The sequence below is a fragment of the Pyxicephalus adspersus genome, chromosome 2 (assembly GCF_032062135.1).
Source record: "Pyxicephalus adspersus chromosome 2, UCB_Pads_2.0, whole genome shotgun sequence".
NCBI classification, from domain to species: Eukaryota; Metazoa; Chordata; class Amphibia; order Anura; family Pyxicephalidae; genus Pyxicephalus; species Pyxicephalus adspersus.
Genome location: NC_092859.1, coordinates 34566922 through 34594418, shown reverse-complemented (window position 1 = coordinate 34594418; position 27497 = coordinate 34566922). Strand labels below are relative to the sequence as shown.

Sequence of the window (27497 nt, the reverse complement as noted above, 5' to 3'; positions counted from 1 at the left end):
TCATGTGAGTTACAAGGTGTTTCCAACAAGTCTCTTGCAGTTAAAGTACTTGTCATGCAATGCAGTCTGGGCAGTTGGCTTTTAAAAAGTGATCTAATAATTTGTGTCAGCGCGTTCTCTGGAAGTGGCAATGCTATCAAGCCTAGCAGGCGATGTACCTAGCTGCTGCTGTTTCCTTTAAAGGTGCTTCGGAGAATTTCTAGGCATGAGAGTTAATTCCTTTCTGATAGCGAATGGGTTTTGCTTAGTCTAAGATAAGAGATTACTGTAAACAGACACATTTAGAAAAACGCATTATCTTTTCCAATTTATTGTAATAAATAAAAATACACTGAAGCATCATGAACAAGATAAATCATACAATTGTTCTTATAGGCATTAGCTAAATGCAAAAAAGTTTTTAAAAAAAGTAAACTGCATATTGTGCTCCCTAGGGTTATTACAAAATACCCCTGCCTGTTGTAAAAAAAATGCACTGGTCAATGAACTTCCAGCAGAACTGTATTAGCTCAGACTCTCTCTGTAAGAACTCTTACCATTCTCACTTTTAGGTTTAAGCTGACAGCACAGTGGCTTTACAGAATCTCTGCCTGCCTTTCTATTTCCCATTCCACATGCAGGCATTGATTTTTATCCTAGCTAAACATTACTGCTGCTTTTGCTCCCTAAAACCCGCCCACAAAATTTGTGTAGGGAAGGAGCTCTTGGGAGATGTAGTTCTGAGGTTCTGAGGGTGCACCTTTTTAAAATGATAAAAAACACACTACACAAGGATTTTTCTTTATTCTAGTACTCCTTACACAACATCCTACGGTATACAACTTCTGATCTGACCAGTGACTGCAAGATAGTAGAGACTGGGAAGAACTTTCAAGAATTAAATGACCCTTAATATGCATGGAATATTTTGTCACTGGGAGATCATACATTAAGATCAATATGTGCATGGTCTCACACTTTGATACACACAATTTAAGCAGATGTTCAGGGGTGGAAGCCTATAAAAGATGCAGAAAAGCAACAGATGCATTACTTGTGGCAACTTTCTTGTTTCTGTCTGAATCTGAATGTGATATAGCAAAAATCAGGCAATGTGATTGCTGTAAAAAGTTTATTTTTTTTACTAGCAGGTTTTTCCAGATCATTTTACAGCTGACTTCCATATAGACCTGAATAGCAGGGAGATCACTTTGCACAGACTGCAGAATGAATTATAGACCTACAGCCTCTTTTAAAGAACACAGGCAATGCTAACAAAAGATACTAGCACTAGCATGCTTTATTAACTCAGAGCTCCCAATAAAATGTGTATTTGATAAAGAAAGATTTTCTAGTTACCAAATCTTTAGAAAAAAAAAAGGACAAAAGTTTGTAAACTGAAAAATAAAGAAAATTAATTAAAATTTTTTAAAAATTTATAAATTGACTAAATAGTAAAAGAGGTTTTATGTCTCTAAACTCAGTGTCATTGAGAAACAGTGCTGTGTGAATCTCTTCAGTATCTTGAGGGTACAATAGGTGTCAGAAAGTGACAGTCTAAGTGAGATGTGAGCCTAAATATAGCCAGGCTGTTATAAGGATTGACTGAAGAGTTCCCCAGCGTCAAAGCTCCCTGCCACTCTGTGATTTGTCATTTTCGCCATGTAACTTTCTGTCTAACTTTTGTCTGCTTTTGTAGTTTGTTAACCCATAGCTGAATTTTGCAAACAGCGCTGAAATCAAATGCAAGCAATAGAAGGAACGTGTGGAGCTACAATTCATTTTAGGGCAGTCTGTTTTGCTCAACAGTTAAAATAAATATTGCAATATTTAAAATAGAAAGCCAAAAACTTTATAACTTTATAATGATTGTCAGGTGCTTGTAGCGTGCCCCCCCATTTACCATGGTGCAAGGTATACTTCGTTTTTGTGCCAGCCCTGCCCCAGTGTAACAGCATTGTTCCAAGCAAATCTGTAACAGCATTGTTCCAAGTGAATCTGCATGCCTGACAGCCCAGGGACTGTTCGTGTTAGAATAGAAAGTGTTAGCTGAAGATGTTTAATACCTAAGGCTCTCTGTGACTGATGAAGAGATTGATGCAGCAGTTAAAGCTTAGTACCTTCTCCACTTATAAGTAACTGTGCAAGATTAAGTGTTGTCCTCAAAGTGTTTTTGTCGTTAAAATGAATGTTCAGAATAAAAGGCTCCCTACAGATAAGACTTTTAATAATTACCTCTCCCGCTGGCTAAAGATCACCTCTTTAGTCAACTGTCAACTGAACAATCTGCAGAATCCACCACTTCTAGCAGTGTTGGGCACAGATGCATGCTGTAATTCTTCCCAATGGGCCCTATATCACTATAAGACACAGTAGTGACATAAGGACTAGCTTATCAAATCATTAAGTACTGTAGCCCAGTGTGATATCTCTCTATAACACTGGGGAACAATTTTGAACAAATTTTTTGTTGACTTTAATTTTTAAGCTTATTTACACTAAAATAGATATGGTGATTCTGAAAGTGCAGTTAGTTTTCACGTTAGGTTTTTTTCTCTACTGCGTATAATAATGTGATTACTGTAGCATGGATTTGTATAGGCCATTCATTTATACACAAGACAGTGCGGTCAGAGGTTGTGCGCTGCTCTACGTAGTGAATAAGCAAAGTTTATTTTTCTGTATACACACGTATTTCCTTTCTTTCAGATCATGTTCGGCTATGCTATTTCTCGTCGTAATTGCCTAAACAACTCTGATTCATTTTGTTATATCTGTGGCAGTTTCACCAATCCCAGTCAAAGGGCGAACATCAGCACATTTGTAGAGCAAGCCTATTTGGCATATTTCACAGTTAAACTTGGTGATCAAGATAAGTCTTGGGCCCCTCATAAGTGTGCAAACAGCGTGTTGAGGGTTTATGGATGTGGACAAAGAGAACACGTAATAAGATGCCATTTGGTATACCTATGGTTTGGCGAGAGCCAGGAGATCATTTCAGTGACTGTTACTTTTGTATAGTGAAAACTTCAGGATATAACAAGAAAAATAAACGTCACTTAGAGTATCCTAGTCTATAATCGGCTTTACGCCCAGTGGCTCATTCAGATGAAATCCCAGTGATGGTTTTCTTACACTACCCTCTCTTGAAGAACATGATTGTGGTGATAAACTAGGTGACAACAATGATGAAGAGTTTGAAATTGAAGAAGACTCTGTTCATAAGGGATTTGATCAGCATGAGTTGAGTGATTTGGCACGTGATTTGGGACTATCAAAGAAGGCTTCAGAATTCCTAGCATCAAGACTGCGTGAGAAAACATACTTGAAAAAGGAACAAAGGTATTGTATTTATGAACCAGAGAAATAGCATTTCTGCAGTACTTTAGAACTGACAGTGGCTTTGTGTATTGCCATAACATACCTGGTTTACTGGAGGAATTGGGAATTCCAATCTATAACTAAACTGAATGGCGACCATTCATCGATAACTCAAAGCGGAGCATAAAGTGTGTCCTCCTTCACAATGGCAATATATTTGGGTCAGTCCCAATTGGCCATTCAATTTCTCTTTGTGTAGAATATGCAGACATAAAGAGAGTCATTGATTTGGTGCAATATCACCAACACAATTGGGTCATCTGTGTTGACCCTAAAATGGTATGCTTCCTTCTTGGTCAGCAACCAGATACATACCGGAAAGTATCCCTGCACACAGTAGCCTCTGCACATGAAACTGGGTCTGATGGAGCAGTTCAGTAAAGCTTTGTCAACTGAAAAAGACTGTTTCAAGTATTTAAAAAAATATAACTCATTTAAAAAAATAACCTCCTAACATGTCATTTAAAAAAATAAAGGCCGGTGTGATTAATGGTCCACAGGTTCTGCATCTCATTAAAGACAATGTCAGAAGTCGAAAAGAATGCTTGGTTATCCTTCAAAGCCATTGTCAAGGACGTTCTTGGAAACACATGAGCAAATAATTACACAGAAATTATCCAGAAACTCTTGGAGAGCTACAAAATGCTTGGTTGCAATATGAGCATCAAGGTGCATTTTCTGCGGTGATGAGCAAGGTGAACATCTCCACCAAGATTTGAAGGTCTTGGAAGGACAGTATCAGGGTAGATGGAATGTACATATGATGGCTGACTATTGTTGGAGCATCCGGAGGGATTGTCCTAACACTGAACACTCCAGGAAAAGCTATAAGTGTACATTTTTACCTTAACCGCTTACCCAAATATTTTTCAAATAATTTACTGTAAAAAATGTCTTGAAGTAACAATGAATCCTTTGTATGAACAAATTAAATTAAATAAATAAATTATTATTTCATTATTTTTTCAATGTATGTAAAATTTGTATGTTTTTTGACAAAAACGGGGGTACCCTGTATTGTAAAAACTGGATGTGATAAGAAAAAAATTGGGTCATTTCTGGATTCACCACCCAACAATTTGTAAAAAAAACAAGTGTAAGATCTAACTCAACAATGCATCAATGCATTCTCCAGCGTAATTAAAAATTACAAATTCAACCGCAGTTCAGCACTAAAACCCTGGAACAGTGCATGATCTGATGGCTCTAGAACATCCAACGTGTTATGAGCCCTGTACTGCTGACATATATAATATTATATTCAGTTTGTCTGCAAGAATATTCTAGTTGACAGCACAAACATACAAATTGAAGTTCCTACTCCATCATGGAAATAGTAATTGTTTTTCTAGCTCAGATCAGTCTCCAGTATGACATTCTTTTTAAGGTTCCTTCATGATGCATGATTAAGAATGTAGACCACTTAACAGCAAGTAATTACTTTAAGGCCTCTTCACACTTATGTAGTAGCAGCAGAAGGTTCGATGACTCCCAATTTCGCTCAATGGAATTCGTATGGGTCAGAATTTGGCATCAATAACAAAAAAGCATGAATCTATCCTACTTTGTTTCATCTGTTTAGGCTTGTGGTGGTGTGGAGGATATTATCTTGGCACTTTGGGCCCCTAGGTACCAATTGAGCATAATATAAATGCCTCGGTCTACCTTAGCATTATTGCAGATCATGTCCACCCCCTTATGACCACAATGTACCCATCTTCTGATGGCTTCTTCCAGCAGAATAACACGCCATGCCCACAAACCTCATATTATCTCAAACTGGTTTCCTGAACATGACAAAGAGTTCACTGTTCTCAAACTTGGGATGTTGTGGAACAGGAGGTTCACATCATGGATGTGAAGAAATTGCGTGACTGCATCACACATTACTACAACACATGGTAATTCATGGCACCCAGTGTTATGCTGTGCATTTAAAATTGCAACCCAACCTTCACTATATTAGGTACCAAAGGACCCTACCTGTAGTGCAAACACACATTCTGTGTTAATAATCTGCCTTAACGCAGCACACGTTTGCATGTATGCGGCAACACACTGCAACAAAACAGACACGTAGAAAAGGGGCCCTAGTAATTAAAGATTGTATTAGTTATCTTAGTTAAAATGATATGGGTTTTTTGTTAGGGCTACTGAAGACTGCTTGTATTTGATATGTTTTTGAATATATTTGTGCCCCACTGAAATGTAAGGGAGAAAAGCATTTCTAAGGCAAAAAGATACTTCTAGTGGCCAGAGTAGATGCAAATGAAACTGTACCCCACATATACGAATTGGTAAAAATTTAAAAAACGGGTAGAATCAGAAGGACACCAAGGTGAAAAATCTGAAAGGGAAAAATACAATTTAAAACTGTTAAAGTTTTTTGGTTAGGTTTATGTTATAATGTGAGTGAAAATGTATAAAACTATATTAAAGAAAAATGATGAATATTCCCCCTAGGGCAATAATATCCCAAGCTTGTGCCTATTTTTGTGGTTCGGTATATATGCATGTCTTACTCCCTTGCTGTTTAACTTTATTTTTGAATTCTCCCTATCAAAATCCTTTACTTGTCCCTAAGCTCTACAATTTAGTGTATGTTAAGGAACTGGCAAGAAGATAAACCCAGCAATCGCTGACTAGCGTGACCTTGTTTGTCTTACTGTCTCAGGCTCACCCCAGCAAGTCTAACAACCTGACAACTTGCTGTACAGATTTGTACTTGCTTTTTCTGTGCTGCTTCTGTGTTTGACAAGTAAGGGCACTGCAATAAGGATGGCTTATGTGATAAAAATATCAGAATCGTAGTTGATGTGCCTTTAATATGTTCTGCAGGCAACATTTCCATTATTGTCATTTACAGTTTAAAACAGTAGTATGAAGGACTTAGTGTGTTGATTTAAAAATGATATTGTGTGCTAAAATTCTATTTAATTTGAATATTTAAAAAGGCACTGTCAGCTTGGTCATTTGGGGTAAAATGGCTGTGTCTGTGTACAGGTTTAGGACCCCCTTTTGCTTTCAGAACTGCTAGAAACATATTTAAAGATTTTGGTCCAAGTCTACATAAAAGTATCACACAGTTGCTTTATATTCATGATGAGAATCTTCTGTTTTACAAAATCCTAATTTTGAGTACAGTTGATTATTTTCATGTTCAGGAAATGAGTTTGAGATGATTTGAGCTATGTGACATTATTAGCAGGATTATGCTGCTTGATGTAGCTGTCAGTAGATGGGTATATTGTGGTCATAAGGGGGTAGACATGATCAGCAACAGTACTATGATAGGCTTTTGGTAAATGATTCATATTTAGTAGTAAGGAGTCCAAGGTGTGCTGAGAAAATATCCTCCACATTATTACATCACCACCTGCTTAAATGGTTGGTCAAAGTAGGATATATTGATACCAATGCTGTGAATTTGTGGATGTTCTTCTGCATAGTTGTATCATTTGTGGTTATATGAGTTACTGTTGCCTTTCTACCAGCTAATAAGGCTCTGGCTTTTATCCTCTGACTTCTGGCTTCAAAAAGGCATTTTTGCTTGCTGCTTACTGGATATTTTCCTTTTTCTTGACAATTCTCTGTAAACCTGCAAGATGGTGGTGCATGAAAATTCCAGCAGATCAGCAGTTTTGGAATTACTCAGGCCAGCCTGTTTGGCACAAAAACCAAGCCACGTTCAAAGTCACTTAAATCCCTTTCATTCGGATGCTTGGCTTGAACTTCAGCAGGTTTTCTTGACAATGTCTAAATAAAATAGGTTACACTATAAGCTACATTTTTGCAGTAAAGTTTATCCATAACCAATTCCAGGAAAGAAAACAAAATTTAAGAGATTCAAATATTACAACATTAAAACCTAATTAGAAATAAAGATATGTGATATTAGCCCTAATAAAGTTTCTTTTGCTATAGTGTTTACAAAAAAAAGGTTTTGTCTAAAGTTTACCACCTATTATTCCCATTTTCACCAATTCCAGATATTTGTGCAATCGGACTTCATCCTGCAAAAATCAGACGGGGAAGGGTATGGTGTAGAGGCATGGCTGTGCTTGCTTGTGTCAGAGCTGCCCCAACAGGCACTTGGTAATAAAAATATTGATGGGAAATGTTCAGGCAGCAATAAGAGGAATGGAGGAAATAAAAATCTACATAATGGATGATCTTGTTCTGCAGGTAATCAGGTACAGTTTCCTTTCCAGCAGAGTGAACAGAGAGCTGTACAGTAGTGACATCACCAAATTTTACCCTAAACACGCTGCATTGGTGTAAGCTGAGTAAAGTATCACATGCTGCATTTAAATGCATTGTAAGGTGCTGCATTGTAATACAAAATCATTTATACAGCCACACAACCAATTAAAAACAGTGTAACAGCACAGATTCACACAATTGCAGCTTAAATGCTTGTATATATACATTTTTGGGTTGCAGTTTTTTTCCTGTTTTTATGTAATTTTATCTGTGTTTTACAGACAGTTATAGCTACCTAATTTCAGCCCCTCGTTGATGGCAAGAAAACAAGGGGTCACAGAGGGAGCATAACCAAAATGTGGGAACCCTTTTCAAACATTTGCATTGGAGCCCAAAAATCTGTAGCTACACCACTGCACCCAACATAACATACGGTACATCTCAAAGGATCCTTGAAATTCACCAGAATAAAGACATTTATAAAATGTAAACCAGGGATTATGAAAAATCAGGACTGCTGGTGAAGTTTATTAGGAATTAAATGAAAAATAGAGACAAATAAATGTGTCCTGAACATTTAACTAAATGTGTCATGTGTGCTATGGCTGTCATGGCAACAATATTGATAATTCCAACAATTTGTAACAATCCTTTGGCCAGTTGCAAATTCAGTTTTTATTTTTAACTAACCTTGTCACCCAAACGCTCTGCTATTCATTTTTCAGCAGCCAGCAGATGCAATCCATCATTAGGAATTAAATTAAAGCCTCCTGTGAGCTTTCGTTGAGACCTATATAGGTAGAAATCTATTGGATGGAAAATGATTACCAGAGCTGTTAACTTTTAGAAATCAGCAAGTTTGGGGGGCTAGCATTGCATAAGAATTGATTAGTTGTGTCTAAGAGACCTTTAAAAAATAATATCGTAATAATATAGTAATATATATAATATAGTAAATAATATCATACAATACAAACCAGAATAGTAATTGTTGGTCAAGTGATCCAACCACTAACCAACAATCCACATCATTTAGGTTTAGTTTATACAGCTGTCAATTGGAGTTGCATATATTTCAATCCCTGCCAAATGCTTGTAACCATTAGGTATGAAAGACTACAGAGATGGATTGGCTGGAATTGCTTCATGCAGTACTGACCCCAAGGACCTGTGTTTATAGGCTTTAGTTTCCATCAGATGGGTAATTATACCTATAATAATTGTAACATGTTACTGTAACAAGTACGCTATAATTGCTTTTTGTGTTCTTTCTCAATAGATTCCTACTTCCTGTACTAGTGAATAGTGAAGGTAAATCTCCCTAATGCAGTCAGAGACAAAATAAGACTTACGCTGCATACCCATTTTAAATTTTTTTTACTGGAAATTATTTCATAATTGTTTCTATTGGCGGAGATTTACAGATAAAAAAACAAGTGCTGTGCATGCAGCACTCGTTCTATTCTATGGAGAGGGGGATGGAAAAGATGAGCGAACTTTGACTTGTATAACAGTTATTCCTGACCGGTTCTTCATGGATCTGCCCTGATGGATCCATAAACGATGTTGTGGGACCGCTGTACACATATCAGATTCCCATCCAAGATGAGCAAGACATTTGTCTCCGGCAATAATGATCTGACATGTTTACCTAGCTTTAGAGTTGCATTTCCAAAACAAAAATTTGTTTTCGTCTTGGTGGGCTTTTATACAACAATATAGATAAATATTGTGTAAATAGCAGAACATAAAATATTATTTTTTAATCAGGAAGTCCTACATGTTCATGTTTTTATGAACGTCAAGATTCCTGGAAAGTTTAGCTAATAAATTACTGTATTATAACTTACTAGGCCTTGGATGGGTTGGCTGTATTAGTTTTCTTTCTTTCGGCATTCCTTTCTTTCTCCCCATCATAACATGGGGTTAAATGTGTTTTGTAATCCATAGGGAGAAATGGGCAGGGAAAGTATTATGCTTGAAATAACAGTGTCAGAGACAAGTGTACAGTGGTCGCCCAGTGCCGTTTATGGCACCATCTAGATACAAAGGTTTGTCTTTTTGTTTTTCAGTGACCACTCCAGTTTTGACAGACAGGGCTGCAAGGACCCATTCATACCATATTCTTTGGATAGTATACATACCAGTAAAAGTAAATTGTGCTCAATAGTTCTCAATGACATTCTCAATATTTTCACCAATTATTGTAGCAATACCATCCTAGTCATTTCCTCTTATAGGAGGATCTAATATTTGCCTGTGTTGGCCAAACTTCTCCACTCTTCCCTTTACCTCCTTACATACCCTTTTATGTAGCTGCCAGGGGGGAAAGGAAATATGATAGAATGCCACTTAAGTGCGCTGAGGTTACTGAAAGCACATCCAAGATGGTGGCACCCTGCAGCAGTCTCAGGGCTTTTGAAGATGTACACAAGAGTGACTTTTACAGTTAAATAACAAAAATATGTTAAATTCTCCTACGATAAGATAGAAAGATTTCTTTCCCCAGAGACATGGTATCTTTAAAGCTTGAGTACAGGCAACATAGCCCCATTCATATAGTTAGCAGTTTAAGCACAGCTTCTGGATGCTTCATCACTGTGTATTAAATAAAAGGATTTCATTCACTGTCTGAGTGATTGCAGAATAAAGGTCAGGGGATAAAAGCTTCCTATAGTAATAAGAAAACTTTAAGATAAAAAGTGTTTCATTGAAGTTATTTATCAAGCTGTAAATTTACCCAGTCAGGACATAAACAGCTCTTGACATTTCACATAATGAACTGTCCTGTTAATGTGAAGCTTAGGAAATGGCTACATGGTTGCAAGGATGAAGATAAAATCTCAGGTGGACCTAAAGTACAACAAAGGCTATGTAGTTGTTTTATTTTAATCTGAGTGCCAGATGTTCAAGTATTAAATGGTAAAACTCCTAGGCCTTCAGTTTTTTTAGATGAGTGCACCTATTTTTGACTTAGATCACAGTGGTCCAAAAACGAAACAAATGTTGACATGGTACACCGGAATTGGTATGGTTAGAGACAAGAAAATACTGGAAATTAGTGAGTCTTGTTATTTGCGTACAGTCAAGGCAGGTCTGATTCACATAAATTGCAATGTACCACAAAAAAAGGTAAAGAATGACTGCAATGTGGTGCATTACATTGGATAAAATATTACTTGCCTGGTTTTTAGTGCATTCTTAAGCATTCTTGGCAGTCAATTTAAATGTTTGGGCTGCCTTAATGTAACCCATGTTTACACTTGACACAATGCACAAGACTAGACTAGTCTGAATGGGTCCTCAAGCAGGAACTGTATCAGGGGGCTAAGCCACTGCCAATTAGTCTCATGAACAATTTTACTAGTTGACTATGCAAACTGAGTTTAAAAGAGCTTCTTAAAAAAATAAATAAATAAATATAAATATATATTTATAACCAGACTGTTACTGCCAACATGGAACAGCTTATATAAACCTCCAAAGAGAAGCACTGCTTGCAGGTAAGTCAGACAGCTTTGTTTTACCTAATTAAATTAGCCTAAAGCCAATGGTGTATCCACAGACCTAAAAGACCCAAAGCTTTTTTGTTGAGCAAGCAACCCTCTAACCCCATATAGGTTACACCGCTTCCCCACCTTCCCCCCATCCCCAGCACACCTTTCTTGCTTGACCACATCTGTAAGCTCTCCCCACTCCAGAACCCCCTTCCCCCATTCCTGGTTCTCCATTCCTCTATTTATAGTAAATGTTCTTAACACAAAATGATCTGTTAATGACACCATTTGTAATACCTGAATCTTGAAGTTGCTGATGTCTGTGACATTGACCAGAAAGTTCAGTGAATGTATTTAAAGTTTGTGTTCTTTCCTTTTTACATAAAGATAATATAGGTATTTACAAGAAGAAGAGGATGACAATGGTTAGGAGAAGTGCAAAAGTATTTAAAGTCTAGTCTAGGGAGAAGGCCAAAAGAATTTGGGGAAAAAGTTCAACTAATCTGGCAAGTGTTAGTTTCCTGCCAGGAGGGTTGAGAGATACAAGTTACAGATGTGGAGATGTTTGCTGTCCACAAATGGATAGGTACTAGTGGAGCAGTAATCAGCAGCCTTAGACCAAGTGAAAGTCTTAAACAGCGCACACTGAGTGAGTAGCATGGTAGCCATCATGGGGGGTACTGGATGGCATGTGGTGTATTGATTTATATCTTGCTGTGTCTTCCTCTAGAAGGACCTTAAGCCCCATGCTCACATTACAAACATGTTACATATATCTGTCGTGCTGGAAAGTGAGCTCAAATTCCATCTTAATTGCAGTTGAAATCAAAAAGCCATTTTCTAGTCTAATGTTTTTCTATAATATTACCAATAGGTTTTGGTTCAGATCATTAAATTACTTTAATTCTAATGTAATGCTAATCCTCTAGAAATGGCACTATAATCTACAGTGAACTGTAATATTTCCAGCTGAGGAGTAAAAGCTGGTAACTAGTTGACTGAATTTTAAGGATTATAATCAGATTAGTAAAAACTCAATTTCCTCTATTGGAAAAAGCAGAAAGCTTGGCAAATTAAAATATTTTCCCAAAGCAAAGATTTGTAGTGTTGACGTTGAAGAAAATAAGTAGGACAGAGTCACAAATTGAAGACCTTATTAAGCACATTTTGTAGGAAAAACACCTGCCATTGCAACCCATTTCAGGCCTGTGCCCTGACTATCAACTACCAGTCCGCAACAATGGATGCTAACAAACATGGTATAGAATGGGTCATGTGATCTGTCATCCAATGAATATGTTGATTTATACTTAACCGCCTGAAATCCTCTGAAAAAAAAGAATAATGCTGAGAGAGAGAAGGACAGAACTAAAATCCAATCAAATGTGCTGCATGCACATGTGCTGACAGGCAGAGAGCAGAGAGATGAGTTTATCAGTGTACTGCTTTTCTTTTACGGTCAGTCACCATAGGGTAACACAACAGCTCCACTTAAAGCCTGGCCTGACAACTAAATGGATCAGTAAAGAAGGGAGGAATGGGGGATAAGTTAGTAGAGGAGCTGTAAAAAGACCTGCTCCGTGGAGTTGGTAAATCTGGAATAACGTACATCTAAAAATGTTAGTTCCCTGGCTGTCATGTTGTATCAATGGTTTTAATGTCTTCTAAGGCCGAACAAGATACATTTAACTTTACTTTGCCTTCATATCCATAGTACATACTTCTCTGAGTGAGTCATTTGAAAACACTGAAGGCAAGTGGTGTTTTTAGAATAAAGTGAGTAGCACCCACACAACTTTCATTATTCATTTTTGTTCTTGGGTTTAGATAAGTTTAAATAAGGTAATGTAGTACATCTCCAAATTATTTGTGCATTTCCCCATATTTTATCCCTTTAAAGACTCAAGTGCAAGTACAGAAAAATACCTGTTGATCTACAAGAAATGAATACAACAACAAACTGCTTCTGTGCACCCAGGAGTGACAATCAGCACTCCGGGTAACCAGATTTGCACATGGCTGTGGTCACAGTTCAAATCTTTCCAACAGCAAATGTGCAGCCAAAAGCACCTTAGGAACTGCGTTGCTATCTGTTTCCAACCTCTCCAATTCAAATGAAACAATGGGATCACGATTGAGCTCTCGCAGCAATTTTTTTTATTTTGCTGCAAGTATAAAATGGCCTTAAATCTTGTGTGCTGACGACACGAAACAGGTTTGTGGACTTCTAGCCCTTGACTAGGGTACCTCAGAAGTCATTCTGGCCCAAGCTACTGCCCAGTTACCTTATGCTAAACTTATTAAACCATCCCACTCTTAAATCTCTATATCACAGAGACTAATTTTCCTAGATAAAAATTGAAGGACTTGAAAGTCTTATTGCATTCCTTCAGATAACAGATACTGTGCACAGGACAACTCTGACTTTCTGGCATGTTCAACAGGGTTTTTTTTTTTTTTTACTTATGAACAGATGTGAGAACATATTGCTACTTCTTGTATTCTTGAGGGGACATATTTATAAAACAATGAATTTCGTATTACCAGCATTATAAATAGACTTTGAAGTGTTAGGCTAAAGCTGCCTACCCACGTCAGATTTTTCTCGCCCGATAATCGGCATCGGCCAGATATCGGGCGAGAATCTGGCGTGTGTACAGTCGGCGTCGTTCATCGTCCGTGGATCCGTCATGGCGGATCCACGAATGATGAACGACGACCGATCCTAATGCAAGGGAAGGGGGAGAGCGCGCAGCAGGGTGCCGCTCCGTCGTTCTCCCCCTCCCCTCTCCATAGAGCAGAACGATGCTGTATGTACAGCACTGTTCATGCATCGTGTAGTCCTTTGTCGTTGGAAAGGATCATGAAAGATCCTTTCCAATGACAAAAATTGCACGTGTGTACGCAGCTTAAGAAGAATGGGGCCAATCAAAAAAGATAAATCTACCTTGAATGTCCAATCAATTATAAACAGGCTTGTATACAGTAGGTAGCCTATATAGAATGAGCTAATACTACAAAGACATTTCATCCAACATTTATCGACTTAAAGCCCCGTGCTTGTTGCTGTAGTATTCCGCTGAACTTGCATAATCACAGTGTCCCTCTTATTTCATTATTGCATCTCTCTGTGAATTGTTAATGACCCCGGGGAAGGTAGTGTGCAGTTATACTTCCTACTCACCCTCCAATATACACATTAGGATATGAAAATAAATCTTCTGCATAGCAATTTAGAAATACTAGGTCTCCTATTTCTGTAAATTATATTTTCTCCCATGCTGCTGGAATTCTGGACACCTTCATATACCAGAACCCAGAACCATTACTAATACTTAGTCCACATAAAACACACCAGCCCATATCTTTACTGATGTGTACAGTGTGCTGAGGTTTATGAGCAAGCACTGAAAATGAACATAGTTTCTTCTAGGTAGTTGAGGTAACAATGTGTTATGCAAGGTATGTTTAGACCCTGCACTCTAATTACTTCTCACAAGCTGAGTCTATGAAATGAACAAAAGTCTGGAGGAAACTTCTGAAGGCTATATTTAGGTTAAACTGTTCTTATCAGACTTTTCTGCCTAGAAAAGGGTTTCTGTACATCACCCTGCAGGTCTACCATAATGTACTCATGCTGTGATTTTCCATCAGGTCTTTATAAAAATGTTATCAATTCTTTTTGGATATGCTGGTGAAAGCATAAAACTGTATAATGAAGTACTGACTCTCTGTCTGCTGTATGATCGCGGTGCAATGAAGGCCAAACTAAATACGCGTAATATCACCTCTTTCTCTAAGGAAGGTTTACAGCCATTAATGAATATGACTGTGCAGTGATGTGCAACTGCCTTATTATATTTTTTTCAGTTCAGTCAGAGAAAAGTGATAGCTTACCGGTTCCTCATGTTACCGTCTTCCTAATAGATTCCCCCCAGCTATATATATGTAAGAAAGAGGGAGAGAAAGAGTTGAACCTCTAAGTTAAACTTTCATTAAAGCTGTGACTGTTGACCTGGAGGTAGTGAGAAAATCCATCACTTCTGTGAGCTGTAAAAACTTTGCCTCATTCAACTTAAAACAGAAGTTTAAAAAGAAAGCCTGATATTTTAAGTACGTTTACACACGTGCAATAATTGTCGTTGGAAAGGATCTTTCACAATCCTTTCCAGCGACTAAGGACTGCACAATGCATGAACGAGTGCTGTACATACAGCACCGATCTGCTCTTTGGGGAGGGGAGGGGGAGAATGACGGAGCGGCACCCTGCTGCACGCTTTACCCCTTGCTTCCATTAAAATCGTTTGTCGTCCATTGTCCGTGGATCCGCCAGGACAGTCGTTCGGACGATGGTGATGATGATATCGGCCCTGAGCTGATTATTGGACGAGAACCATTGGACTTGTGTACGTAGCCTAAGAGTGGCATTCTGACTGCCACTGTAAGAGGAATTTTCTCCACTGACCCCAAACTAGTTTAGCAGGGGTTCCCTAAAACTTGACAATTGTTTAAAGAGTTTCTTTGAGTAAAAGCCAGAGAAAGGCTCGTTGAAAGTGAATCTTTCACTATCTTTACAAGCCTTTATAGATGAAAATTTGCTAACATGTCTATTTATACACACACAGTAACATTTAAAAAAAAACTCTTGCCTTTTTTATTAAAAGCAGCATTTGATCTTCAATCCAATAAATGTGTCTAGACTGGGATGAAGCCAGCAGTGTGTTTTATGCATAAAATAGCATTTCTACAGTTTTCTATACCCCAGGGATCACTCGCAGTACACTATAGCTTTGCAGCAAGTCACAAGGGGGTGCCTAGGGTTTTTCTCCATTTGAGACATGTGAACACAAGATTAAGGATAAAGATTTACATGATTCGGTCATTTCCAAGATGGCAAGATGCCTGAACCAAAAATTACTCAACCCCCCTTAGTGAGGAAAACAGATGAAGGCATTGTCAGGAGTAGTTCTTCAAATACTTAGATTGCATGCACACTGCACAAGTCCCAGGTACTTTAGAATAACCCCATTGTTCAGTCCACACATAAAAAGGTAAATTTCATTAAAATAAAATATTGAAAGGTATGCTTTAAAAGAAAAAATTGGACATCTTGCTAGCCTTGTACTGGAAACAACCAGCAAGTGTTTCTAAACTAATAGAAATGGACTGAATCCTGACTTACTTATTTCTTGAAAAACAAAATCCCACAGTCCAGACAGCTAGAGAGTTAAGTATAGCACCTGGGACACATACTTGACTTAGATTTGAGAAAAGTCTAGGACATGCAGGTGTGAACCTCAGTGGAACCAATGAGCTTGAATGAAGTAAAATGAAGCAAAGGTCGAAACAATGTCTAACAAAACTTTCTTCCATGGTGCTGTAAAAAAGTAAGAAACAAACAAGTGCATAGAACAGAGGTGGGAAAGAACATAAAGGTTACATTGAGTAAAAGAAACATTGTATATAAAAACATAGAGCAATAACAAACAGTAGGGAGAGAACCTTGGTTTTGAGAGTTGTGTCCAAAGAGATAAGAAGGAAATAAGAGGTGAGCCTAAAAACTTTTTAGCAAAGACCAAGCAAATACCAAAAACATTGATATTGTCAGAAATGCAGTGCATGTTACATTCTTTATTTAAACTACTAATCCCCTTACCTCCTAGGTAAGGCAAACAAAGAGAAGAAGACATTCTTGAAGTCCAGGTCACAAGCACAGATTATTATCACAACCATGGCTCCCTATTTAGATACAGTGGAGTAAGTGAACATAGGTAACCAGGGGGATACATGTGTTATTATTCACAGGATCACCGAGTAGTCATAATGATAAAAAAAACCTAAAAGAAAGAAAGCTAATGCATCCACCACACTGTAGGGCTGGTAGCTGCAATGTATTAATTTTTTCATTTTGTAATTAGGTACACATTAATTTTTATGATAGCACATTTCTATTATTCTTATCATAGATTGTACTGAATACGAAAAGTGTGAATATTACATAAGCATTTGTAAAAATAGAAACCTTTATTTTGCATATAAACAATTACAGAGTGTTTCTATGACAATTTGTAAAACATACTGGACATTCTAATAAAAAACACAGCACTAATGGTATGCATGCAGCCTCTATAACTGACTAATCTGGGGGGGGGGGGGGGGTGGATGAAAGTTTTCTCTTGGGAACTGAAGGTAAGGAGACATCTTTCTATGTTTAGTAGGTCCAATACACAATACACTAAAAAATTAAAATAATCTCCATGTACAATGAGCACTTATAATCACGTTCTTTGGTAGCCCAGTTCTCATTTTGGTGTTGGGCTGATTTATAAATTTAAGCCCCTTTACAGTAATATATTTACCAGAATAAAATCTGCAAAACATACAGGGCTGTTCATAGATCAGTAAATTATCCAAACAGGTATTGACTTTTAGTCCCTCTTGAGCTAAGGATGGGAACACTTTGGCAACCTATGTTTTATTTTTCCACCTCTTGTTTTCACTGATCTTCTTTTATCTATAACCAGAAAGGAGGTGAACAATGATTTATTATGCTCTTGGGAAGCTGTGGGAAGAGGGGAGGTACTGAACTCTCACCCTAGCTGGTGCAGATCTGATATTAGTTTTGCTGGGATTGTTCATTTGGCTGCATGTGTTCATGTATGAGAAATCAAAACTACAGGACGGCAACATCACTGGATGGAAATATTGAATACATCTCATATTATAATGTGTTCTAACCTTTTCCTCTGCTTAGCAAGGCTTCCATTTTAGAAGCAATGATACGTTGTTTTAAAATAAAAATCCATTCATTAAAAGTTACCTTTTACATTTAAACACTTGGTTCCATCTATGCGGGTCAGTATTGCTGCTAGATAAAATCTTGTGATCTGATCCTTGATATTACTTTTGTAATTATTCTGGGTCAAATCTTTCAATAAAGACTCACTCTCTCTGGAAATGAACAAATGATTAGTTTAAGTACCCCCTCAATCATATGTTGGTGCCGTGACATGGATGACAACACTGCACAGGCAGGAGTTACATGTCATCCGAGTCTAGAAAGTAGATGCTGAACCTGGACAATGCCTAAAAAAAGATGGTGCCATTCTTTTGGAGATACAAACAGACAGTGCTATTGTCAGGGAAGGTCCTCTTTCTCTATCTCTTATAATAATAAATACTTGGAAGTGTTACAGTTACATTTTACTGCAGGCACTTAGCATTAAAACCTACAGTATATATTATGCTAGCTCTATTTTAACTAAATAAACCCCCTAATAAATATCATCTGTTCACTGTTAAACAAAAGTATTTCCCTTCTTTGTATGTCCTTTCTCCATAGAAAAAAAAACATATTGTGAGAAATATGGAAAAAGCAGTTGCTGACATACTTCTGACAAAGCTATGTGTCTGGCTGTTTCTAATTTCAATATTAGGTTACTGATGTGGAGTAAGCATGCACCAAACAAAGTCAAAAAACAATGTAGAACTCTTGATCTTTAAATTTCAGAACTTGAAAAAATGCCTAAAACAAAAAAATACACTTATCTTCAATCCCATAGAGCAGTCTGATCCATCTGGAGGTGTCCTCCATCGGGTCCCGCGTCGTCCTGGCATCCGCCCCCGCCATCTTCGCCATTTTTTTCTGGTTCTTCTTCCTACGTCACCTGATGTTGCGCCTGGGTCAGGTGACGTAGGAAGAAGAACCAGGAAAAAGAGGCGAACATGGCAGCGCCCGGTGTGCCGGCACGGGAAAAAAAACTGCGCATGCGTGAGATCGGAAATTTTTTTTTATCATGAAAAGGCTCCTTCTAAGAAGGAGCACCAAAGAGCCTACCAAGATGCCTGACGTAGGTATCCCAGGAGGATTTTGCACTTGAAAAACAAACAACATAATTTTTAGTTAACATAAAAGGGTGGTCTACCCTTTTATGTAAAGTGAAATTTCTGAGTTTAGGTACAATTTAATAAGGTTGATTTACTAGATGTTAGTTATCTCCCTTCCATGGATTTTCAACCTATCTTAGTAAATAAGATAAAGCTCCCTGACTTCAACTGTCCAATCATTTGCAGGATAAAAAAAAAGCTTTCTTAGATTTAGCAGATGACTGGATATTGTTTGCAAAGTGAAAACATTTTTCACTGCATTATCCCTTGTGATTTATCCTCTGCAAGGTAATATTTCACCTTGGTAACTGAACAGCCTAAATTCCTTTATGAAATCCCTCCCACTATATCCACTTCTATTGAACAGTTTTACAAGGCTGCCAAGGACATTCATTTAAAGACATATGAGAGGGTTCTCTGTACCCACAGATTTAAGACAGTTTTTTTTTAAAATGAGGTTGAATTTTGGAAATGGTCACATGTGGTTGGACAATCTATGACTTTCACAGATCCGGCTTTAGTTTTGTCTTCTCTGTGCATAAACATTTATGTTCATCCAACACAAACTTTCATTTTTATGTCTCAGTCATTTAGCGGGACTTATGGGTTTTGTATAATTTTGTTTCTTTTGAAACAGCAATAATAATTGTTACAGTTTGTTTAAAAAGAAAAAAGGAGGCACAGCATGAGTGGCTATCACACAGATACATTTAGTAAATCACCAACTCTAAAGAAGAAAAATGAAAGATCGTTAGCTGAGATATGGTTTTTTTCTCTTGAGATAACAGAGCAAACAGTGAAGCCTGTAATGTACATCTAATGGTTTTTCAGCAAAGTGTTAAAGAACAGCTGTGAAAAAGAGAATTGACACAGACTATTTTTAGATCACCAGGAATGTGACTGGAATTTATATACATAGCACAGCAAACACCTGTCTGTTTTATTAAAATGTTTGCATTACTTAAAGGAGACCACCACTAAATACTCTGCCTTATGTTTTGTGGGATGGAGATGAAGGTTATATATTTGTAATATATTACTTACATTGGATGCATGTAAAATTCCCATAGATTCAGCGGCATTCATTGGGGGTTTTACAGTATCCCTGGGCTATGAATATGTATCCTATTTATTAATAAACAGGATGGCGCCAACATATTACGCAGCGCTGTCCATTATTAGGGGTTGCAAATGACAGACAGATACAGACAGTGACACAGGAGGAGAGGATCCTGCTCAGAAGAGCTTACAATATAAGAGGTGGGGGAAGTAACACACAATAGATAGAACATAGATCGAAATCATAGGTTGGGAGAGACAATTAAACAGGACAAACAGCAGACAGTAGAGTCAGCAAGCTGATGGCCAGATCAGGAATGCATAAATTGATCTTACACAATGTCCAGACCCCAGACAAAGCATACGCATACATAGCCCAAAATCATTTACAGGAGTAGTCCAGGGTGTGAACATTCGGAAGTCATACATACCTTAATACACAGCCTGAGCTAACTATCCTGCTAATCAAACATAGAAAGAATGACCGGCAGTCCACTTAAGCATACCTGATTGGGACAGATGTGCAATAAGTAAACTGCCATGATGAGTAATGAACAGCATATGTCAAATGCTAATGCTGATCATTACATTTACTTTACAAAGTAATTACAATCCAAACACAAAATTATTACTTTAGTTTTCTATGAGATATCTGTTTAGATTGCTAAATATTACTTTTCTATATTTGTAGGCTTGAATGGCAAATTTGCATTGCCATCATGACTGACAATGAAGTGTACTATGAAAAGCCCTGCGCATTTATTGGGACCAGGGTTTTTTCCATATTGTACATGTTGTGTACAACTAGTAAACTAGCACTCTCCTGCATGTAAAATGTGTGTCAAAGCATTAGAGTAAAGATATTAAATCAAAACCACAGTTTGATGGAACATAAAAGCAATGACTAGAACCATTGATATGGAACAATATGCAATGGACAAATTAATCTAAGGTTGAGTAAGTTGTCCACAGTAACAGTGGACATACTTTGTGCAAACCAAAGAGATCATTTTCAGGGAAAGAACCCCATTATAATTTTTAAGAACAGTAATGGCATTGTTACGCTTCATGATCCAGGCAGTCAGCAACTAACAAGTCAACAATGATTTCCAAATTGTATTAAAGTTTGCTGGATGAGAATGTGAATGTGAAGTTGTACCTTTACATAGGAAATGTTACAAAGCACACAAGCAAATTAACTAACGTATGGATCATAAAGAAGAAATGGAGAGTAATAGCCTCTTCTAGACTAGATTTGAATACCATTGAAATATTGTAGGCAATCTGAATGGGTAGTTCATTGGGGGAAAACCAAGATAATATTGTAACACATGGTATTGCTTTCAATTATCATTCACAGTTTTCAATAGTATGATCCATATTGTCTATCTTCTTAATTTGTCTTCTTATTTAACATGTTTCCATTCAATATCACCAAGTATTCATAGCAAAAGCTTTACAACTCATGGGTCCTTCTACTTTGAGCTTCAATGTTTCCCTTCCATTATAATGGTCTGCATCCATCTGCTGTCAATACGTTCTTGCAAATGGCATCTCCACATGGGAGGCAGAGAAAAACAAAATTATACCAACTGAGATACATTCTAAATGCTGCTGTCCTCACCTGCTCTGACCCTATGGGTGGGGCCGCATGTGCTACAAACTCCGGATATCCCTGTCACTTTTCCTGAAGAAGCAGATTTATCCGTGAAACGCGTCCATTCAACAGGGTGTACCCCTTTGATTGGGCAACCCGGAAAGGAATGTTCTTGTAGTGTTTGTTGCACATTTGTAGGTTCTTTTTATGTTAATATTTTTAATGGTATTTAATAAAGGTATGGTTTTTGATATTTAATTGTTAAAATTTGCACTTATTGGCCTTAAAAGTCACAGTTTTTGAGGGAAACCCCTCAGACCTCCATTTTGTGTTAGATTAGGGATGTGGCCTTGTAAAAATGAACAGGGTGGCTAAATCTAATTGGTAGTGTTAACTATGTGACTACAATACCAGCATTCCAGTAGTGTGGATTACTTTTTAATCAGAATACCATATTATTCACCAACAGTGTAAAGACTTGCTGGGCCATTCTAATAAAAGGAAGACAACACATTCAAATAGTATATTGCATCTGTTGTTTGCAAAAACAAGCACGAAAACTGCATTTTTTTCTAAAAATGATTGTTTCCTTGCTATCATTTTAATATTACTTTTTAAGTAAATGTCTTGAAACAAGTATGGAGAAGTCAGAAAAAAAGTATTTTTAGACAGAGGTCATCAGTGGTCACCTTTTTTTAACAGATTTCCTTTGAAGGTATTGATTATGGAAAATTCCCAATGTAAATTCTTGGTCATCTGTGGTTGCAACTTACCCAGAGGTAGAGACCTTCTCACTGCCCCAATTTGACAGTGCTCAGAGCTGATGATTAACTGCCATTGTGAAGGGAAGAAGGCCTTAAACAAATATGGTGTTCAGAAGGATTGACTACACCTGTAATATTATTGTTTCGGGCCAATGACTGAAACAATTGAAACTAGGGATATACAAGTTTCAGAAAGAGCTCATCAGTGTTTGCCTCCATATTTATCAGTTCAAATTTACTTTAATCTTAACCTAAACTTTGCATATTCATAGAAAATCCCCTGATCATCTGTGGGTTGCAACTTTCACAGCAGTAGGGACCCTCTCACAGGTGATTGTCTCCCATCATGGAAGGAAGAAGTGGGCCACTTACCTCTTCGGAGCTAGAACTATCGAGTATTTCACAGTTTTCCATTACAGGAATAAGTGAGCATTGGGTGGTGTGTTGTAGAGTGCAAAATAACCAACAAACCTGTTATTTTGTCCTGAATAGGCAAGTACACTTTAGCTTCAAATTGTATCTCTGGACAACGCTTATATTTTAGTTTTTGGTTGGCAAAAGGTTACAAACCCATCAAGTTGTTCTTCTGCATTACAAGCTTTACCGCTTGCTCTCTGGCAAGAATAATTCTCTCTTTTTCTCCTGTTAACCATTATCTTCAAGGGCAGAAAGTAATAGAAAAGCCAAAATATTACAGTTGTCAATTAAACAGAAGGTGAGGTGCAATCTTTTAATAATGACACCTGTTCAACCTACAACCTGGGGGGTTCTAACTACTTTATCCAAAACTAGAAACTAAGTTTTGACTACTTTAATAAAGTAGTCCTGTAAGCCCCAAAAATGTTATCCATTAGAAAACAATTTATGCTGCTGGAGTGCTGCCATGTACTATCTCAATAGGCATGCAAACAGAATCAACCCTCAAGTTCCACTGCTTGTTGTCAGGTTTTATGCTGGAATTTCTTGAGGCTTTTGTATTGTGCTTCACCAAATGCTATTATACAATTCCCATTGAGGATTCTATTTTTAGCGCTCTTCTTTGTCTTTATTCTCTTTGATCTCATTCTCTTTCCCTTGTCAACTTGTCATTGCAATTATTTTGCTTTTAAATAAAAAAAAGCTAGGTGTATTAAAGTGGAAAAATTATTTTTAAAGAGAAATTGGACAAAAGGCCCAACAATTATTGAACTTGTACTTAGACGTGAAATACATAATGTATCTTTGATAGACAATATTGGTGCCTATAAATATAAGAAATCCATAATTTATTATTTGTAACAACAACAGCAAACAGTATGCCAATAAAACAAGCCCCTAAACTTAGTGACTTTGGAGCATATTGCTTGATGTTTTCAAGCATTGCCATGCACACCCAATAGTGATCAAATGATATCTATGCATTGCACAGGAAAGCAAACTACTCTACTTGGGAAATAAATACCATCTGTGGCTTCAAAAGTAACTCTACCACTTTGCATATTCTTTCTCATTTAGAGTTGCTGCAAAACACCAGGTGTGTGAGCTTACAGAGCAAAGTCATCATCCCCTCAGAATTTGAGCCTAAACTGGACAAGGAGTTTTTAATGGCAATTGTTAGTGCAGTTTTCCTGTTGGGTGAACCATGGACCATACCTATGTGTACTGAAACAGCAATATGAAAGTGGCTAACACAGGAACACAAATGAGAAATGGACAGAGCCACTGGCATAACCAACACCATATCTGAATATGCAGTAACTTTGGGACTTGGAGGGAGGAAGAACCACGGAAGGATCAGCTGTCTTTTTTTTCTCCTCCCAATGGTGAAAAGAGTACACAGATCTTCTGGCACCTGCTTAAGAGGCTACAATACCTGCTGCTGGACCAATCAGCAGCAGAACTGCTGTGAAGAATTGAGTAACTTCCAATGTAAGAGGGGACATTTATAACCATCTATAATAACGGCCCTGCCAATGAACACCAGGGGGTCACTTCCTCAGAAAGCCACTATAAAGAGGACATCTGAAGCCCATTCACCTACAGTATGAAAACCAGAGTATATTGGAAAAAAAATATGTTATAAAGTGTGAAATTCCATACTAATATAATGAGAGCAATTCTACTGGAATCTAATGTTAAGGCTGTAGCACCAATGAAACACAGCGTAAATGATCCCATCAAATGCTAATGTAAAGGGACAACTCCATTTAATGCTGCTGTTACACGGGCAACTGCAGTGATCACTAATGTAGAGGGGAAATTACCCTAAAAGCCAATGCAAACTGAGCATTACTTTAAAAGCGCAATTATACTGAAAGTTAATAATAAGTTAATAGTTGATAATAAGTTGATAAGTCAAAACACATTGAAATTTCAAAGTTTATGTGACAATTTAGTTTTGCATTTGTATCTACCCTATATATTCAAGTATAAACCAACATTTTCCCTTCCTCAAAAGGACGAATATCGGTTTAAACTTGGGTCACAACAATAGATGGTACTGTGCGTGTGTGTGTGCACGCAAAAGACCATTTAAGGGCACGTGACCCATCATACTCCCTCAAAACAGAAAAATACTGTAACCTGTAAAAGGGAAAACAAGACTTGAACCATGAGATTTTAAATTATTTAAAAATAAAAATTTTTAAAAGTAACACATCATGGATGTATTCACGTTTATTTCTTTTGACTACTGTTTTGACTGCTACCAGTGACGAATGCTATTTGTGCCCTAAGGTTAATACTTGAATCAAAGCTTTTTCCTGTATTTTCATGTACAAATAAGTACCTTGGTTTATATTTGGAAACAATTTATATTCAAGTATATATGATATATTAAAATACATTTCTCTGAATATAGAAATATCTGATGGGTTTAGGTATGCCCGATTCCATACCACACTAGTTCTGCTTTGCACTATTGAGAGGCATTATATATATTAAAGGCTAAGGATTGAGCAGTTTTAAAGTTTTAACGTATGTAACTATATAACGTTTGTAACTTTTTCATTATAGGTTTGTAGTGGCCCTTCGCAGCCTGTTCAGCCCGTGGTAGTCCCGAAACCTGTACCATCATCTCAGAATGTCATACACACCCCTATTCAACCAAGTTGCCCCGGAAGAGGCAAAATGGCCAAACTGTTAAATCCAGAGGAGATGACCTCAAGAGATTACTACTTTGATTCCTATGCACACTTCGGAATCCATGAAGTAAGTAGACATTATTTTTTGTGCATTAACATCTTAAAGCAGGGTGTCTAAACTTTTTGCAAAGAGGGCCAGATTTGGTGAGGTGAAGATGTGTGAGGGCCGACCACTCATCACATACTTTAGTGTTGGCATGGTTTGCGCGGGTCCCTCTCAGCACTTGCCCACCAGGGTGATGTCCGATGTCAGTGTGGGCTCTGTGCAGAAAACATTCTTGGAATCAGAGTGGGTGTGGTCCGTGCGGGTCCCACACAGTACACGTCCACTATAATGACGTAGGGGATTCTCTGTGCACACATAGAGGCTCCAGACCTGCCATATGCCTGCTGAGTAGTGGGCCGATAATTCCAAGGCGGTTGATCAACTCTAATGAAATATAAAATAACTTTTTTGTACATGTGTATTTTATACTCTGGTCAACAGTGCTGGCGGGCCACATATTACTGATTTTTTGACAGAGGCTGCAGGCCAGTGGAAATCTGAACATGGGCCACAATTGGACTTTGGACATGCCTGTCTTAAAGACTCCAACAGTTAGTTCAATAAAATTTTTCAGGTCAGGACACACCCCATTTTGCACGTACATGTGTAGTATGCAAATATTTAGGTAGTCTTTAGATGTAGCTGCATTCAATTTCTTGTAGCTGCAAATAATCAATATATCATTAAAATGTACTTTTAAAGTAAGCAGGTTAACATGGGACTTCAACATCATATCAGCCTCTTGTGGTATCTATATAGCAGGGCTGAAGTGTGGAAGGAAGAAGCAGTTCAACAGGGTGACTGGGAGATAAGATCATCACTGTGCTGCCCATCAGACTGAGGACATCTAGTGGCAGAAATAAAGTACTGCATATATTTTTAGCTTGGATTGAAGATGATGTCTGCAGCAAAGGCTGATTTGTTATTTATTGAGCTTTTCCTTTGTATTTTCTGCTTAAAGTAAATTTGTCACTAAAATAAAGATATAAAGATAAAAAGTATATAACCCTTGAGATATTCATCTCTCCTGTTCCTGCAGAAATTAAGATTGATTAAGAAATTAGGATTAAGCAAAATTGAGCTGAAGATCATGCAAAATTTGACAGTTCTAAAAGTTTCAATTTACTGGTCCTGTCCTGGTTCTTTCTGCTGGCCCTGAGCCACAATTGTAACATTATGTGATGAAGAAATATTCAGCAATGGCAGCCACCATGCCTCTTTCCTAATTGGTGTCTTTTTTATTGCATTTTATTTTCCAGATCTCTAAGGAGAGCTGTATCGTAAAAACACATCTCAAATCTGATGTAATGCAAATACACAAATGTGCCTTCATTATTAATACCAAGAAACAGTAGCAAATTAGTCCTATTCTGCAACAAATGTGACAGACACGGCCGAGAGAAGTTATGTACTAAATGGAGCATCACATTTGATACGATATGTTTTCTCCTAGTTTTACAAATATATTCTATGGAAAACAGCAGAAAATCACTGTCGATAATATCTGTGAAATTATTAGATGATTCTAACAGGTATCTTGTAAACCAGCCAATATGGGACTGCGAAACAGAGATTATTCATAAAAGCAAAACAAAAGTAAATCAAAGTACCTAGAAGGGTTTGAGGAAAAGATAAACTTTCCTCGATTCAACAAATTAAATGAAATTTTCTTGTAAATGTCGGGAGACACAACACTAGACAGCCACAATATATTTTTAATGGCTTATTGCTACCCAACCAGGCACAGATTGCATGTAAACTGGCCAAAAGACACCAATGGAAAACCCACATTCAGTTCTCAGGAGGCTGCAGCATTTCCATGCAGTTCTCTGGATGCTCTAAGCTGCATCCAGGGCAATTTGTCACATCTGCCGCCTCCTTAGACCTGAATGAGAAGTGTTTTTAAATGCCTAAAAAAAAAGGCTTGTAAAGGTATTTGCAACTACCTGTACAGACATTTTT

The 27497-nt window shown here is 37.5% G+C and overlaps 1 protein-coding gene across 2 annotated transcripts in view; it reads left to right on the top strand.

Annotated features, from left to right (window-relative positions):
- PRMT8 (protein arginine methyltransferase 8) overlaps positions 1–27497 on the top strand; it is an 87032-nt gene that overhangs the window by 15559 nt on the left and 43976 nt on the right. For both annotated transcript variants that reach the window (XM_072400380.1, XM_072400382.1), the window contains exon 2: positions 25362–25556. In XM_072400380.1, coding sequence (XP_072256481.1) covers positions 25362–25556 — 195 coding nt within the window. The remainder of the gene's footprint in view (positions 1–25361; positions 25557–27497) is intronic.